At 45.6% G+C, this 19,106-nt stretch overlaps 1 protein-coding gene across 1 annotated transcript in view; it reads left to right on the top strand.

Moving 5' to 3' along the window:
- Nucleotides 1–10,184: 10,184 nt before the first annotated feature.
- Nucleotides 10,185–19,106, top strand: part of cn (Kynurenine 3-monooxygenase cn) — a 31,528-nt gene continuing 22,606 nt past the window's right edge. The window contains exon 1 of the mRNA XM_065451482.2: nucleotides 10,185–10,453. Coding sequence (XP_065307554.2) covers nucleotides 10,409–10,453 — 45 coding nt within the window. The 5' untranslated portion in view covers nucleotides 10,185–10,408. The remainder of the gene's footprint in view (nucleotides 10,454–19,106) is intronic.

The following is a 19,106-nucleotide window of genomic DNA, read 5'->3' as shown; positions in this document are numbered from 1 at the left end:
CTAAATGAAAGTCCTCTACCTTGAAAACCTAGAAAAATATACTGGCAAGCATCAGACAGTCCTACATAATTTACTTCTCTCCACTTTTCGGGTTTCCGCAGCACTATTGCGTCAAATAATGTACTATCATAGCCTTACTATGACATGGAAGGTGGTCATGTGGTAACAGAACATTGTTACGTTTCGGCACTTACTTCAGTTCACTCCAAGCCCGGAGAAATGAAAAGCAAAACATGTACAGGGCCATTTAAAGAAACGCTCTCACACAAAGCAGTCATAGCTGACCTGACAAGGGTGTCATCAGTGGCGCAATGATGATGACACAAAATAACGGCTGACACATAGCCAGATTAAAGGGTGCTACAATCCATCACATTTATAAGAATATTTTATAAAATATTGCCTAGGATACTGCATCCTTGTAAACTGGTTATGTGTAAAAGTAGAAAGAATATTTAAACATCTTACGTCAAAGGAAATTGTGTAACTTTAACTGTTCTCAGACAGTCATAGTCTGTCAGTTTTGCTTGCTTCTCGGAAAGCATGCTGACAAGTTTCTCTAAAGCATACAAGTGTTTCACATGACAAAGTGATAGGCTCTTCACAAAAACGAACCTCCGTAGAGACTCAATCATGGCTATGACACAACCTTGGCAGGCTGCACTACTTCGTCATCGTTAGAGTTACAATCGTAGCATTTTACTCTCGAAGCTAGCTCACGGCTGTCACATCAATTCCTTTGGTGTAGCATAGCTTTTGTTTGAGCTAGTTAATTAGTCAGAAATACTGGTAAGGCACGAGAAAACTTCGACTAAGAGACACATGGCGCTTGTCTTGTTTATGTATGTCCCTTCGCGTGTCTCTTTGTGCGCCTTAACTTCTAATCATTAACGTAGCCTGCAAACGTTCTAGTAAGTGAGCTGTTTTACCATAGAACACATACTTCAGAGGATGATGCCATAGTTTTCAATTCTTTATATCCAATATGTTTTGTAACCGGCATTCTTGCAAGCGGGTGGGGCCCGTATGCAGGACACTTAAGTTCCAAGTTCTGTCTGTCTGTGCGTGCGTGCGTGTGTGCGTGTGTAAGATAGAGGGAGAGAGATGGTGAGTGGTTGGTAAAAGTATCGCACGCATAATGTGAAGACGTGGGTTTGTATCCCATCTGCGCCCATTTGTTCTTTCATCCACTTTCCATTGATTTATCGTTGATTAGTGGGCACGGGTGATTTACCCTATGTTGTCCTTCGTGTCTTTGTTGCCTTCCTATGATATACATGGTGTCCCAGCTAACTCGGACCAAGATTTTGAAAAAACCTATGCTTACTTCAGGACAGAAATCGCGTGGATGTTGTTAGCGTTTATCTAAACTTACAGTACTATTTTTTTGCTTGTCTTCTGACTAATTAGCCGAGATAAACTTATTAACATTTTTAATTATAGCTTGAAACGTTCAGGCATCAATAGGAAAGTTGTGGATATTTACAAATATTGCCCAACCTAGGTACTTTCAACGAGATAGACTTAGCGTGGCCGTTATTTTTCGGGAAAAACGAAAGCCCGCGGAGTTTAAAAAATACCACGTGACAGCGCGCTCTGTGGGCCCGAATGCGCCGCGATTACAGTGGTCTCGTGAGTTATTTGTAAAAACATCACCAGCGCCGCGCCTTCCCTTCACTTACAAGAACGGGCTTCATTCGACCTTTGCTCGGCTCTGACACTACCGGCAGCGGCTGGCTACGGCGTTCCGAAAAAGCGCTTCGTCAGCAGCCGCTCGCGCCTGTCGGCGAAGAGCGCGCTGTCATAAGCCGTTTATTCCGATTTGACGAGAAGAGCATTTTTTTTTTGTCCAGCGTTCAAGACGATGCGGAATAGAAAAAATACACACAAAACATGCGTCATACAACTGGAACCTGTGCGAAAGAGAGCATTTGTTACAACGCCGCTTCCACACTCTTAAAACGGTTGCACCCTTTGGGGTGTATATTTGTCCCACAACAATAATCGTCATCTGCCTTGCTTGCGTTTCCTTTCTTGAAACTCGGCGCTCGCTACTTTCCTGTCGAGAATGCTGCGTCACACTGATAACGCGCATGCCGTTCGTGACTGGGAAGTACCGGGCTCGCAGCGTTAAAGAAAGGAAACGCGGGCAAGGCAGATGACGATTATTGTTGTGGGACAAGATACGCCCCAGAGGGTGTAAATTTTTCTAAGAGTGCAAGCTGCACTCTAAGAACAGTTTACACCCTTTGGCTTGCCCCTTCTGCCACACAAAAATAATCGTCATCTGCCTTGATGCGTTTCCTTTCTTTATCGCTGCGAGCCCGGAACTTTCCAGTAACGAACGGCACGCGCGTTATCAGCATAGAACAGTTTACACCCTTTGGAGTGCCCCTTCTGATAACGCGCGTGCCGTTCGTCACTGGAAAGTTCCGGGCTTGCAGCGATAAAGAAAGGAAACGCATCAAGGCAGATGACGATTATTTTTGTGTGGCAGAAGGGGCAAGCCAAAGGGTGTAAACTGTTCTTACACTCTAAGAGCAGTTTACACCCTTTGGCTTGCCCCTTCTGCCACACAAAAATAATCGTCATCTGCCTTGATGCGTTTCCTTTCTTTATCGCTGCAAGCCCGGAACTTTCCAGTAACAAACGGCACGCGCGTTATCAGAAGAGGCACTCCAAAGGGTGTGAACTGTTCTATGCTGATAACGCGCGTGCCGTTCGTTACTGGAAAGTTCCGGGCTTGCAGCGATAAAGAAAGGAAACGCATCAAGGCAGATGACGATTATTTTTGTGTGGCAGAAGGGGCAAGCCAAAGGGTGTAAACTGTTCTTAGAATGTAGAGTGTGTGCTAGCGGCTAGATGCATATGAGCTCGACTGTCTACTGTCGTGCCGCGCAACCGTTTCGAAGAATTTGCAGTGCCTAAAGCATGCCGTACCAGGGGCGTAGCCAGGGGGGGGGGCTTATGGGGCTTCAGCCCCCCCCGAAATTTTTTCGTGCTGTCCATGCACCGCTGACCAAAGCGACCCCCGGCGCCGGAAATCACTCTGGATTTTGTCTAGAATGTCTTTTTGACGCTCGAAAAGACATTTAACCGCGAAGATTGCGAACTCGGGCTGGATTTCGTGGCAATGCCTATACACCGGCAGTCACATAACGCCAAGCAGTCCCATACGAACACAAAGTTTCAAGGGCGCTTTGATGGTGAGCGGGCTCGCCACGGCATCTCACTGAGGCCACGGAATCTATGGAGCGCATGGATATCAATTGCGGAACTTTATGGGTATAAATCTCATAAGCTCTTGATGTGAAACGTGCATTGACATTTCCAAAGTTGTGCTTTAAATTTTCAATTGCGGAACTTTGTTGGTTTAATGTTGTTATAAACATTTGACGCCAAAGGTCCATTGACTTTTCTAATGTCTTACATCGGAACATACAACGGGACAAGCCAAATCAACACACTAGCAGACGAGTTGACAAAGCACGCAGCGAGGTCCAATGAGACGATGTGTTGGGGTGGTTCATTTGTGCCGTCATGTCACATAAAAAAGTATCAACACTTTTTAACCTACGCCAGAACAACCATGTCAAGACACTAAAGCCAGCCAAAGTAACTACGTTCTTATTTATTTTTTCTACTTTGACTTTTATTCGCCGAGAACACATTGAGCCTCTTCAATTTCTTTGTTCTCGCTACCCTACCCGCGGGCTGCCAGAGCGAGCCAGAGTGCATATGTTTTTCTCGTACGGCCCCGACCACCGCGCGGTGCACTTCGGTGGGCATTCGGTTTGCTCTGGCCGAGCGGATTTTCACCTGACAGAGTTTTGAAAGCTTTCTGGCTAGCAGACGAGAAAAAAAAAACAATGGTCGCTCGCCGCCATCACTGTGGGGACTCGAAGGATTGCACCGCGTTCCTTGAGCGGAACCTTTCCGGAAAGTCTTGTTTCGCCGGTGTATGATACTGAGCAATATGCGTATGGATCTCAGTGGGCCAATCGTCTCATGTTTTCTTCGGTATTAATTCTGTAGCCCCATTAGGTGCCCGATGTAGGCATTCGATTCTGACCAACATACTTTCCTATGCGTTTTTTTTTCCATTTCGGTGCCTCCGCCTCACAGAAAAAAATACATTGTTGCGGCGCAGCGAATTGTCGCATGGTGAAAGTTCGATTTTGATACTTCTTTTGCGGAAAGTAATGGGCGACGGGACGCTTCAGTTGCCGGATACGTTTATTATATTATTGCGAAAGCAATTATAAGGACACTCCAGGCGCATTCCTGCCGTCGCCGTCGCCCTCATGTTTCGTATAAAGTCCAAGGGGGATAAAATCGTGACCACGCGCTGCATGCTGTATGTGCGAATGAAAGCGTAGGGGGGGAGGTGGAATGGGTGAGCCGACGATGGTGGCTTAGTCTTGTGTGCGCAAAGGAGAAAAGCGGGGAGCAAGCGCGCCGCCTTCCGTCGCACGCAATACATCGGGGGGAGTGGATGGAATCGGGGCGGAATCCAGGATTCTGTGTATCTATGATTGTGCAACATGTTTATTTGCCTTGTTTGACGCATTACATACAGTTACTTTTTCTTACATACATAGACTCATCGGAGACTTATACGTATACTTAAATATCTTGTTGCGATGTTCTGTGTATACATGCAGTGAACTATGTTTCCAGTGACACTTTTTTTGTCCTTTATCAAGCCGTATTTTCACATTTGTATATCCCATTGTATCTTTGCATTTCTAATGTACGAGGGCGAGTCAAATGAAAGTGCGCCTACCCTAACCACGCAATAATGGTTCGGTTCATTATCTGCGAGGCATGCGCGTAGGAGAACGGCATGTCTCATTTACAAAAGTGACACACAGGTGTGAAGATAAATGTTCTTTAATGCTCTCATACACTGGGTTGAATATGGTTGCGTCACATAATGGGCACTTCAAAAGTTGAACAGCTAGGTGTCGCGAAGTTTTTGACAGCTAAAGGTGTTTCCGAAAGAGAAATTAATCGCCGTATGGCTGCCGTTTACGTTGAACACGGCATTTCATTGACCACTGTGAAGCGTTGGAGCAAACGGTTCAAAGGACGTTGTAAAGACATTCCAAGGCCGGGCCATAACCATCGTGCAATCACCCCCCACACAATTTCAAAGGTTCATGAGCTGATGAAACAAGAACGGAGAATAAGCATCGATGAACTGGCAGACCGTCTGAACATCAGTCACGGTTCGGTTCACGCCTTAATTCATGAGCTTCTCAGTTCTCGGCTCTTTGGAGCGCAATGGATCCCCAAGATTTTGATCCATAGCGAGAAGACGGAGTACTTTCGCGCTGCCTTGACTCATCTGATCGGTTATCACAATGAGGATGATGAATTCATGTTTGCAATTGTGATCGGGGACGAACCTTGGTGCCACTACTACGAGCCTGAAACACGACGGCAAAGCTTACAGTGGAAACATTCGAATTTACACGCCCAAAGAACGCAAAGGCCATCATTTCCGCTGGAAAGGTGTTGTTGACTTTTCTTTCGGTCGTCAGGGTCCATTACTGATAGAATTTGCTAAATCTTGAGAGGCTATCAATTGTTTCCGATATTGTGAAACGCCAGAACGGCAGTGTGTCGCAATCAAGAAGGAACAACGTGGAAAATTGACGAATGGGGTCATCTTGTTCCACGACAATGGCTGTCCCCAGGTCGCTTATGTGGTTAATACAAAACTGGCAAAATTCAAGTGGGAAACGCTTCAGCATCCGCCATACAGCTCAGACCTGTCACCTTGCGACTTCTACACCCCTTAACCCCATCAAGGACACAATAAAGTTTTATCTCTCTACATTTTGGGGCAATGGAAAAAACAGCTCAAGGGAACCAGATACAGACTTTTTGAAGCAGCAACCCAAGGAGTTTTATAAGACGGGAATCACACGACTCGTTAGTCAATGGGACAAATGTCTAAATTCTCATGAAGACTACTTTTAAAAGAAGTACCTCGTTGTTGGCTCACATTTATTTGACTTGCCCTCGTATATCTTGCAGAATTCCTGCTTTTTATACGTGCCCTCTGTTGCGACTGATTTCGGTGCAATTACTCACGATACACGACCGGTGACAGCTGCTTCTGCGTAATACATTAAAACAAATTACAGCGTCATTGAGATTTTTCACTGGCCATTGCATATATACAAGAATGTAAGCACGGTTCTTGCATGACAAAGTTTCATTAACATATTTGTCCTCAACTTGTTCAGTTCATTGCCTTTTAATTTTTCATATCAGTGGCATGCACTGCTTTCCTGGTTTCGAACTGATATAGTTCTAAAGTTCGTGTGATATTTTCTTTACTTAAATAGACAAAAATATGGAAGCATTGATATCAGTTATTTTGGGCAATATTTTTGGCACATACGAGTATATTCTTTTATGAAGAAATACACATTTTATTGTTTTGACTGTGCGTAGCGTTCAAGAATTCGTTTGCAGCATCTTTGGCAATGACAATGCAGTTATTCATGTATTTGATCCCTTGACAAATTGTTTAAGAGGAAGCTTTAGCTCGGGCCCAATCCGACGCGACCTATTCAAATACTTGTAAAACGCAGAAACCCTTTTCTTAGATAATCCTGCTAATCGCTTTTACTGAAATTCGTTGCATTTGAGAGAGAAAGTTAAATCCTAGTTCTGTTGGAAATACAACTTCGATTTAGGGCCTGAATGTTGTTTAAAATATTTTGAAAAATTCGAAAGTTTGAAAATATAGAAGCACGACGTTTACAAACTAATAGCTATGCATGAATAACAGACGCTGTGGTTCTGTAAACGGCATCTATTATAACAGTCAAAGGGGGCAAGTTTGCTATGTCAATTTGTATTTTACGTGAATTGGTTACGTTGTGTACAAGGGTTCTGCACAAGCCGTATTTCCACAATATTAAATTTTTTTGAGAATCATGTGTAACATATCCATTTTGTCCGCTGTAGATGTACTATTAGATGCAATTCACAGAATTGTGATATCATTTTTCATTGTTGAGTCACGGAGTTTTAAACTTGATAGCTTCGTTTTCTGAAAATTTTCGATTTGGCCAATTTTTAATAAATAATTGACCACCTAAATAAAAAATTTGAAAGCAGTAGTCACTAGAATTAAACTTTTAAATGCAACAACAAAATTTCTGGCTACGCCACTGGCCCCGTATATATGTATGTGTATATATATATATATATATATATATATATATATATATATATATATATATGTACACACGTAGGGCCAGTGGCGTAGCCCCCCCCCCGAACAAAATTTCTGGCTACGCCACTGTGCCGTACTCAAGCGAGCAGAAGGCGAACATGGTCTTAGCCTTGGGAGCTGCACGGGGTGACAAGAGGAAAGCTGCCAAGTTATACCGAAATTGGCAATGTTTTTTACGATGCACAGTTGAGAGCGCTGCAATCGTGGCGCATTTGGCGCATTAGGGCCATAGTAACTCTATGCGCGCTGTCACGTGGTATTTTTTAAACTCCGCGGGCTTTCGTTCTTCCCGAATAAAGACGGCCACGCTAAGTCTATCTCGTTGGAAATGCCTAGGTTGGGCAATATTTGTGGAGCTCCACAACTTTCCCATTGACGCCTGAACATTTCAAGCTATATTTTAAAAAGTTGATTAATTTGTCTCGGCTATAATTACTCAAAAACAGACGAGCACTAAAATTTTACTGTAAGTTTAGATAAGCGCTAACATCCACGTGATTTCTGTTCTGAAGAACGCATAGCTTTGTTTCAAATTCTTGGTCCAAGTTAGCTGGGACACCCTGCATATGTGTATGTATGTATGTATGCATGTATATATGTATGTATGCATGTATGTATGTATGTATGTATGTATGTATGTATGTATGTATATCGCTGGCTAACACTTCCAGGACTAGATCTAGTAAACATAAATACCCAAGTTAGTGGACGTATCGATAGCCATCGCCGTGGCGAAGTGAGTGCCACACGGCTCTTGGCGTCGGCTTCACAGTGCGTCAGCGTCTCTGACGGTGGCACACGGAAAGGGTAAGCGATTGGTAGAGCATCGCACGCATAATGCGAAGACATGGGATCGTTCCCCACCTGTGACAAGTTATATATATATATATATATATATATATATATATATATATATATATATATATATATATATATATATATATATATATATATATATATATATATATATATATATATATATATATATATATATATACCTTTTTCAATACACACACATATTGGAGGAACATGGGGTAATACCGTTCACTACTCAATTGGCGTGTGCTCAGATGCGGACGCTAAACACGCCATTTGTGACGTCGAGCCTATCTAATCTCATTTCATCGCTGCAGAGCTGCGCACGTAGTCGTAAATGGCGCCATATCCTCGGTGCTATCGGCGCGTTGCATAAATAGAGATTGAAGATAAACATTAGTGTACGTTAGATTGGTAGACTACGCCGATGAAATTGCAGATCAGCTGGTCGGTGTTACTATGTTACTTGAGAAAACCAGCGAAAAAAGAAAATGTGACGCAAACACGAAGAAAAGAAGAGATAACACATGTTTGCGTCTGTCTCATTTGTTTTTTAAATGAACCATGTCAGGTGAGTCGGAAGCATAGAGTTGTGTAACTAAAGGTGAATTTCGTCAATCGCGCACAGGCGCGGCCTGGGGCGACGGTGATTGGCTGAAACGTCGCCAAACCGGGGCGCTGCGGTGCCCACCGATGCGATTTGCGGGATTCGTCATAACTCTGCACTGGGCAGAAGCTTGTAAAAACAGGAGTGATATTCTGTCAAATTCTTCTATTCATGCTAAATTCGCCATTACGACAGCTCTGATTGGCTGATAGGGCAGCTACGCCCATTCTGATTGGCTCAAACCGTCAACATGGAGGAATTTGATAGTGCCCACGACGAGTCCATGACATATATCGTTGTTCCCCCGTCACGCCATATAAATTTTGGTAGCGTTCGCGGTCGTGGTTAGTAATGTGTTTGGCTTTTTATTTAAAAGTTAAAAAAAAATCAACTGGCCTTGCATAGGCATGCCGGCAACAGCTCCGCCCGAAGAGGTAAGCACTCCAGGCTCTCAATTGCACATTGCCGTAGGGGCACATCATGCAGCTCGGTAGATCTATGCCAGCGCTTGAGGGTGAATTGTTTCTTCTTTTTTTTTTCGAAATGCGGTGTTGGCTTGGCGGTCGTAAGGGAAACGACAAACGGACACAGCAACAATGACCGGCCGCACTATAGTACTTTTGAGCGACAGCATCCTGACCCTTTTACTCTAGTGAGCAATCTGGCGCAGGCCGCTACACCGATCGAGCAAAGTATTCTAACAAGACATGTGGGAAGAAAACGCACACACACACGCAAGATGACACGTCTAAGTTAGGACTGTATACAGTGCTCCACTTCTCATCCATGGGTCAACTAGCAACAGAGCAACCGAAAGTGGAAGATTGAGTTACTTTCGTATCGCAAACAGCGAGCCGGTGCCAGATTATACGAAATACTCCCATGGGTGGTGACAAAAAAGGAGAGTCGATGTCGCCCGTGCAAATCGTTATTCATCGTCCAAGTGTTGAATATGCAAATTGCTCGCTCAACATCTAGAGCATCCGTATCACCTGCCTCCGCCTCCTCTCCTTCATATCTTATCGTGACGCTGATATAGTGACCTGTTTGTCTATATTCAAGACGCCGAGTAGGCCGGCTGTGTTCAATCCCCTCTCTCTTTGTATTTTGCCCTCGTAGGTATTGACGGGTACCATCTTGGTCGATCGATGCGCCCGCCGCGGTAGTGAGCACGAGGTCGCAGGTTCGCCCTCTGCAGCGGCGGTTGCATCGGGTGCACGTTAAAGTACCGTAGTTGATGAAAACTTAACCCAGACTCCACTCTACAGCGTACCTGCACCCGCCGTGCAGTTTCGGGCCCTGGGCCCCACAATTTAATAATCCATCGAAGCGCCTCGCGGTCGCCTGCGTTGCAGGACCGGGGGCCCTTCCAGATCTCTGTGGACGAACCGAAAATCAAGAACTGTCACCGCTGAGCATGGCGCGACTGGACGGGGACGTCGGCAATAAAAGAACCGCTCGCGGCAATAGAGAGAGCTGTTGTCCCCGCCGTTCTCTTTCCAGTCCGCGCAGCTGCATATCGCAAACGTTTTACGAGCCCCGTCCCGTTCCCGCCTGTGCCGGTCACGCTCTCGCACCGGCGGCAGCGGCAGCAGCAAGAGGGGCGAGCAGTGGATCAGACGCACGCGCGTGTGTTGTGCTTGCCGGAATCTCGGGGCGCCGACAGGCTTTCCGTCCCGGTCGCCGAAGGGCAGCGTTCACTGGTGGCCTGTCGCGAGAGGGGCGCCATGGCTGCGACGGAGGACTCGCTCGCTGTCGTCGGAGGCGGCCTGGTGCGTATACACACACGCATATCGCTCACGTGCTCCGGCCTATGGCCGCGCCGGCGCTGTAACCTCGCGCCGCGTCGATTAATGGACGCGCGTTTCCCGCCACTTTGCGCTAACCCGGCGCGATAAGCGTGACGTTATGGGAGACGGGAAGATAGCGGTGTGGATCAGGTAGCGAACGGGGTTAGCCGATATTCTATAGATGAGTTTAAGTGGAATAAATGGCGCTGGCCAGGCCAGATGTATAACGCGTAGAACGGAAAATCGGTGGTCTATTAGCTGATAAAAAAAAAAGAAACAGCGCAACAGCAGACGGATGACGGAATTAAGGACGAATGGACGACCTGTTGCGCTCTTTTTATAATGGACTGTCAACTAACCCGGTTACAGAGTGGGTTCCAAGGGAAAGGAAGCAAAGTGACGGACGGCGGAGAATTATATGGTGCGATGAAACTTGAAAATTTACAGATAGTTGGTGTCAGTTGGCACAAGACGGGTATGTTGGAGGTTGCTGGTAGAAGCTATCGTCCTGCAGTTGGCACGAATAAAGCTGCTGATGATAATTATCCAGCGTTAACCGCCGATTTTCTTAAACATTCTTTTTTTTCTTTGTGCATTAAATACTATTTTGATTAATGTCAGAACGGTTCGTACGTTTACTGAGAGCGTCCAGCAGTAATCATATAATTTGTAGACCAATGTGAAATTTATGGGCTTCAATTTGTAACGAACGAATTAATGACCTATTAATTTCTCGTCGTTGGTCATGAGTGTCCACTGGCTTGACTCCGCGGTAATGACAACTACGCGCCGACTTCCGAGCCAAATACGAAGGGACTGTTGTTGTGAAATGGATTGTTGATAGATGTGGTCCAGGCCTGGTCGCCAAAAAACCGAAATGTCGCGTCATGTTCTCTCACTGTCTCCCTTTTCATACGGAATGTGAACCGTCTCGCAGCACATGACATTTTGTGTAACAATTTGTGCGTTTTAAATGTGCACTTACATGATACATCTTACTTTTCATTTTTTTGCGTTTTATGGACACTAGATCGAGAGAAGCACCGAATCCGTTTACATTGATAAAGTATACACTCCCGAATAACTTTATTTTCGTAGATTTCGTGGTAATAGGTTCATTATTGGAAGTGAAAATGACGGTACAACTTTCATTTTTTTTTATTTCGCGCCGAAAGTTTAGGGTATATACGTCCGTGTGACGTCACGGATTGCATAGTATTTTCTTTTTTCGAATTTAGGCCGTTGTGGTTCTGTAGAAGTTCTTGAATATTCCTTACTTCAGTGTTTGTATCTCATATAATACAATTCAATACCTCTTTATCGATAAATACTTGACTAAGCCCGAGCAGGCGAAGTCAAAAATCATGACCTCAAGGTGAGCTGGTACGGAAATTTCAAGGCGTTGCCACGCGGCCATTTTTCGTTTTTACATGTTTTCTCGCTTATCAAGCGTATTCTCGTGGTTAGAATGTTTCTTTTATTGTGTAACGGCAGTTTATTAACGCAGCTCAAATAATTTTTTTTAAATCTTTAATGTCTTTTCAAATGAAAGTCCTGCATTTCGAAACCCTAGAAAATATACCTGCACGCCTCGGAGACCAATTTTGGTTTCGGTAACCACGAGGTGGAGGACCGTAGGTGGAGTCCTTAAGACGTCACACTGCACTGCGATTGCTGCTGCTGCTGCAGCAGCAAGGATAAATGAGCGCAGCACTTTTGATTATTTTTTTTTCATGAGTATAATACCATCATACATCGCATTATAGCTGCATGACAGCGTCAAACTTTGCTGCTCGTCATGACGTCACGATAACGTCGATGACGTCAGTTCTAGAATTTAAAGACGACTTCAGTATGACATGGAAATACTTTAAGAATATTTCGCAACCTTCATACTAGCTAAGCGTGATCGTTTTCCGCAAGTAAAGCGTGTGGCACCACTCCTCAGGCATGCATGTATGCATGCATGCGAATGTATTCTGCAGGCGCTCGTGTCGTATCTCATCTGCAGCAGAATATTGTAGAACATTGCAGCCGTCTTTGCGCCAATTGAAACAGTCGCTCACGATTTAGTTAAACTTGGCAGCTTGCCTATTGGCACAAAGGCAATCGCGGCGCATAGTATACCCACTTGTTTCGCTGTGCGTTAACTATAACCGCTGTGGAGGCTTGATACAAGAACTTTTTTCTTTTCGCTACTCGAAGAGCCTTATCTCGGTGGCCGGGGTTTACAGGCCCACATATATGTATACGACCGATTGCAACGCCCAGCAGACGTCCTTCGCTGAGAGCGCGCAGAGTCGTTTATTTGACGTCTCCGTCAGTTTTCCAACACCTTCACTTCCAACATCACTGGGTCAAGCATATCATTCGTTTCTATCGCCTTGATTTCTTTTTTTTTTTTCGACTGAAAATAAAACTTTCACTGTCGCCTACGGCCAGACGTGCTCTTTCCTACAACTGTTAGCTTTCTTTTCGGTCATGCGAACTTCTACCGCTTGGCAGCCATAAACGGAGCGAGAACTCACAGTGCCTGTTTATTCAATAAGCCCACAAGATGGCGTGTCGGGTTTGTTGGTTTCAAAGCCCCTGAAAATAAAATTAAACTAGCCCATTTTTCAAGAGCTTTATGGTTGGTTGATGTTCATAATGGCCAGATCTTGAAGCAAGATCTGTCTGCCTGTCTGTCGGTCGGTCGGTCCCTCCGTTCGTCCATCGTGTTTGCTAGGAGCACAAAATGCAGTGCATAATTAAGGAAACAACAATGTACAGATTTAACGAGTCAACAGAGATGTAAGGACGTGCCATCATCTGTTATTGTAGCAAAACTACGAGTAAGAGTCATTGAAATAAGTCAGCTCGTGGAAGCAGGGAATCAAGGCTCGCCAAAAAGAGTCGCAGTTTCACCCGAAAGGCGAAGCATCATTTGCGATAACGGATGGGTAAACAGCTACACGAAGTAAGCATAATCGTTTTATTGGCCGTGTAAACTTGTAAACATTCATTTACCAACTACATTAACAAACATGGTGTCACGCGCGCACAATCAAACGTGAACACACCTCACTTCGATGACCGCGGAAACTCGCTGTCAAAACAGTGGAGCGAGGAAGCGCGGCAGCGGTAGCGAGCGATTTGACCTTCGTGCTGCCTCTCGCTTTAACGCGAACTAAGCGGGGAAAACATAGCCCACACAAAACTATAAGCACTGGACGCGCTCTGCCCCACCCCATATCGCTTTCAAGATAGGGTCCGCGCGGCCGCACCTACGCAGTAGCCGCCGGGGTAGAACGGCACCCTTCCTTCCTCCTCCCCCTCGGTGCCTTGCGCGCGACGGAAGACGGCGCGCTTCTTCCACCATCGTCGACTCACCCTCGCATGCTTTCACTCGCACATACAGCATGCGACGCGCGGCTACGAAGTTATCGCGCCCTTGAACTTTATGTGGAACATCACGGCAACGGCGACAGCATAAATGCGCCTGGAGTGTCCATGTATTTACTATCGCAATAATAAGCTAGGGGAAGCATTACGTCGCGCAGTCATCTTTGGCAAGCGATCTCTCCGCGAAGCAATTCCCTTCGTTTTTTTTCCCTAGCACGCAGTATAGGCCCAACACGTCACGTCAGAGACTCGGCCTATTGGCCGAGAATATTTGGCGTCGGCGGGTGGCCCTGGGGAGCGGTCGGGGCTTGGGCCGGGGCTGGGGCACCGCAGACGGTGCCCAGTTAACTTATCAATTTCTTAGGACACAGTTCTAGATCACGTATACTGCCTCTTCAAACCATTTTTTTACATATGTAGGACTATTTATTTTCATTCCATTCACCAAGCTTCATCCGCATTGTTTTTCTTTTTAATTGGCTTTTGTCTCATTTTAATCTGGGTTGCCTCCGCAACACATTTTCATTTATCTTATATTAGAGTTCGTGCCTGCTGTATACCTTACAGGTGGTGCGGGCTTACCCCCATTTTTATCTTTCCATTCTTTTTTTACACCGGGGGACATAACAAGCACGGCTCTCTGTCTGCAGAGTTGGAGCGCTGAAATCTAGCGCGTGCTCTGACGTGACGATGACGTATTGCTCGACTACTTTGCTTCAGTCGTGTTCCGCAATACTCCATCCTGTAGTAATTTCCTTCCTCAATGGGCACAACGCGTGCCTTCCAAAGCCACCAGGATAGCACAAGGCCTGTGCTATCCTGGCCTTTATGACGTCTTTATCAAGGCCTTTATGACGTCATGCTAAAGGGCCGACTGGCATAGAATCTAATTGGAGTGCTAGCTGGGGAGTAAGCCGCGGTGATTTTGACGTCACCGCTTTCGTCACGCCGGGCTTGGCAATATAAATTTCGGCCCTGTTAGCACGACGTCATAAAGCAGAGTGTACAGGCATTGTGGTATATGGATGGCGCTGTGCCTGCTCTTAAATAAGGAGGGGATAGAAACATAAGTTGTAAATAAGAAGAAGGGAATTAAAACGGAAAGTGACAGCAAGATTATAGGTCACAGAGATTAAAGTAAAGCTACGACATAGTATAGTATCCGCCAGTAGGAAAGGAATAGACACGCACGAACAGAAAAATAGATGAACGCGCACGAGAAGAACATATGAATCATATTTGTAAACCTGGGAACATTAAAATTCGTAAATATCCCGCATACATAACATTGGAAGCGGGAGAAGTAGCACGTATTAAATAAATCATTATAAACTATTTTTATAGCGTGCACCCTTTCAGGAATAAGTGCAATTGTTCACCTTTATTCGTGGCAGAATAGCAGCAGCAAATTTGAAACAGCCAGAAATGCAAGCAACACAGGGTCTTCTTCATTCACATTGCTGTTGCCGATTTGACCTGCGACAGGAAATGTTTGCGCGAAGCACGTCCCCTTCCGGTGTCGTTTCACAATCGCAAAAAAGGCATTCAAAGATATGGTCGGTGACCGGCGAGGGAAACTTTTTTCGCCAGCAGAATCAAGCGTCTTTTCGCAAAATTTGTTGGAACATTCTTAAAATCGTGGGAACGAGCCCAAATTCGTAAACTTTGCGAGAAAATTTCGGGAGAGTTGGCCAGGTAACTATGGACATCTGATACAGGCGTCCTTCATGTACTTTTCTCGCGTCTTCTCTTGGTTGCGCGGTGTGCGCTAGTGTACCAAGATGGCGTACCGGCGTCGCAACCCCATAGTTGGCTTTGACCAGCCGCCACAGACCAAGATTTGAAACGTCGTCGTGTGCTTCCTCGAAGAAACACCGCAGTTTGCGCGCTCACTTCTAAGAATAGAACGGTCGATGAAAACAACTCTCTTCGTTTTTCTTTTTTTTTTTTTTTGCCAGCGCGACCAGTCCAGCCTGTATCTAAGTCGCTCGTTCGCGGTTATTCGAGGTCACACGCGATGAAAGCCCCGAGGGACACTTTGCCACGCTCTACTGAAACGTTCCGGTTTCGGCCGAGAACGTCCAAGTACGATTTTCGCGCTATTATGATGGATTCAGGAAATTATGTTTTACTACGCTAGTTCCTCTTTGTCTCGCGTTTGTATTCGCCCCTTGAACAATAGCTCAGGCTGGTCCTGCACTTGAGAAAGTTGAGATTAGGCGCGCTTTCGTTCACCGAACTCTCTTCTATAGGGCAAGCTCTAGAGAACCTGCAGCTTGAGGAATGAAGCCACGTGCAATACTCGTATAGCGCTCAGGAAAGAACGACCGCCAGCACGGGCTTGCAGACCGTCTGCCGGAAGCTCCAAGACACACGGGATTACAAAACACTGGGTGACACACTTCCAGCTGTCCCCATCGATTTATCATGCGCTGTGATCATATAGACTTCCAGCACAGACGCATGCACCCGCACTTCCCTCCCCCGCACCCCCTCCCACACACGCACATTATACCGCTTCTTCTCGTTACCTTACCCGCCGTGGTTGCTCAGTGGCTATGGTGTTGGGCTGCTGAGCACGAGGTCGCGGGATCGAATCCCGGCCACGGCGGCCGCACTTCGATGGGGGCGAAATGCGAAAACACCCGTGTGCTTAGATTTAGGTGCACATCAAAGAACCCCAGGTGGTCGAAATTTCCGGAGTCCTCCACTACGGCGTGCCTCAATCAGAAAGTGGTTTTGGCACGCAAAACCCCATAATTTTGTTCTCGTTACCTTATCGTTACCATTTCTTGCTACGCAGGCAAAGCGAACTTCCGCGCCCACTGCATTTTGTGATCACAGCCTGAACTCAGAGGTTGTTAATTTTTTAGCGCTTCTGGGAGTATCAGGCCGCGATTCTTATACCGGTCTTTGAATGCTCAACTTGCGTTGGCCACACCGCTACTTCGCGTTGGCCACACCGCCTCTTCTTCGATGTTTGTGACTTAGCATTGAAACGCGAGTTCTACAATGTTCTCGCCGTTGCACGCGAATACACCCGCTGAAAGAGTGTGGCCGCCCCAGTAAAAAGTAAGAAAAATAAAAAGAAGAACGCTTGACATTTTCTGGGAGTTCATCCGGGATACTCGGCTCAAGAATTTTATTGAAACCTTTACAAGCGTCGCCAGAGAGTATTCCGTCCTTTCTAGTCTATAGCGCAAAAACATTAGAAATGAAACCGACATAAGACGAGACACAACCGTTAACTCGAACCATGGTTTATTAGAAGCCAGATCGCGGGCTAATGTACCCGAGACAGAAAGCAAGACATGAGCAAAATATGAGCCAACGAGAGCTGTCAGTCCTCGCTTGCTCACATTGTTCGCGAATATTTGGTTTTTGTCTTGGGTACATAAATCCATGATGCGGCTTCTAATAAACCATGGTTCAAGGTAACGCTTGTGTCTCGTCTTATGTCCGTTGCGCTTCTCAAGTTTCTGCGCTATACACAAGAAAAGATGCCGTACCACCAAGGCCGTAACTCAATGCTTGCAAAGAACATCCCGACCACGTACAGATGCTCTTGGTTACTTGGCCTGATAAAAAGTTTGCAATCAATCAATCAATCAATCAGTCAATCAATCAATCAATCAATCAATCAATCAATCAATCAATGGCGGTATATTGAGCACAGTAATGGGTAAGTTCGCGCTGTCCCTGTGGCTTGAAAAATTTTGACAAATGCCTGCCAGCTTAGCGCTTGTTGATCACACGGACAGGGAGTAACCACCTGTTCGGGGAGTTCCCAATATGGAAAAAGGAAATGAAACAAAAAACAACAGAAATGGTCGTTTGCTGACGTGGCTGCGTGTGCTTATTAATTGTTGAAAGCAACAACTGCTCCCCGCGTCCCCACTTTTACGCACCAGGTTTTTCGCAGTCATCCAAATCTCATCGACGCTTCTTTTTTTCTTTTTCTCCTTCCCACCTTTTCATAGACGTAATTTATTCATCCTTTGCAAACGTGACTTACCTATAGACATAGACATAGACAAGGGGACAGAAAGAACGACGAAGACAAGCGCTGACTTGCAGTTAGAGGTCAGCGCTTGTCTTCGTTATTCTTTCTGTGTCCTTGCTTATGTATGCGAGCTATATACGTCACGTTTGCAATGGAATACCAACTAGCCCGTACTCAAACCATGATTCTCTCTCCCTCGTCTCGTTCGGTTAAATCTCGTTCTTGCCACGCGCGCTGTACAAGTTTCACAAGTAAAAAGCGTGTGGGTGTTCCTACGCACCGCGACAGAACTGCGAGGGCTGCAACGAGATCTTTGAATAAGACGGGCCTGCTCTTCTTTTTTATCTTCTTATTTAACAAATTCTGCGCAGGACGACTGCGACGCGTCAGGCACCACCGACTTTTTCTTACGTGCGCCTGCAGGTTATACATGGCCTCTTGAAGCTCAGGCTCTACACGAAGGCAAGAAACGCTATTTTTCGCGGAGAGATGCTGTTAGGACTGTTCTCCTATAGTTCTCCTAGTTGGGACTGTTCTCCTTTCGCCGAGGGGCACACTGTAAAGTAATTTACGCCCTTAAAAGTTAAAAAGGGTGTAAATGTGTCTATAACTCACACTCTTAGGGTCTCAGTTATATAAATCACACCCTAACTGTGTAGGTTATAGACACATTTGCACCTTTTTTTTACTTTTAAGGGTGTAAATTATTTTACAGTGCAGAGTCTGCTCTCCAATAGCTTCCCGGCAATCATCACTGGAGGCCGGACTATCTTAAGCACTTAAAAAATGGCCGCTTAAGAATGTTTCTTTTTTCTTTTTAAATTAACGGAGCACAAGAGAGAAACGCTAAATCACTGAGGACCGGTTAAGCGCTCCTTTAGAACTTGTGGGGACTGTTGCCGTGAGCCGCGCCAGACGGCAATGTCGCTGTCTTTTTCACGGTCGCGGTTACGTGTATATATACCGAACTGGTCCGTGTTGGTGCGTGAGCCCACTCTTGACGCCAATGTGTGGCAGCCGCGGTCCCGGAAGTTCCGTCCCGCAGGGCACCGGCTACTTTTGTTCGCATTTCTTTTTCGAAAAAGAAAACGAACAGAGAAGTTATCAGTGGAGAGAGAAAAAAAGTAGAGCGAGAGAGAAAGAAATGTCCTTATTAAAATGCAATGATTTCCGCTTATGTACGAGGAACATTTGCTATACTGTGCGTGGTGATATAATGCTATATGATATAATGCTAACGGTATATGT

The sequence above is a fragment of the Dermacentor albipictus genome, chromosome 10, assembly GCF_038994185.2.
Source record: "Dermacentor albipictus isolate Rhodes 1998 colony chromosome 10, USDA_Dalb.pri_finalv2, whole genome shotgun sequence".
In the NCBI taxonomy this organism is placed as follows: Eukaryota; Metazoa; Arthropoda; class Arachnida; order Ixodida; family Ixodidae; genus Dermacentor; species Dermacentor albipictus.
Note: the sequence above shows the minus strand (reverse complement) of the source record. Positions and strands in the feature narration are given on the sequence as shown.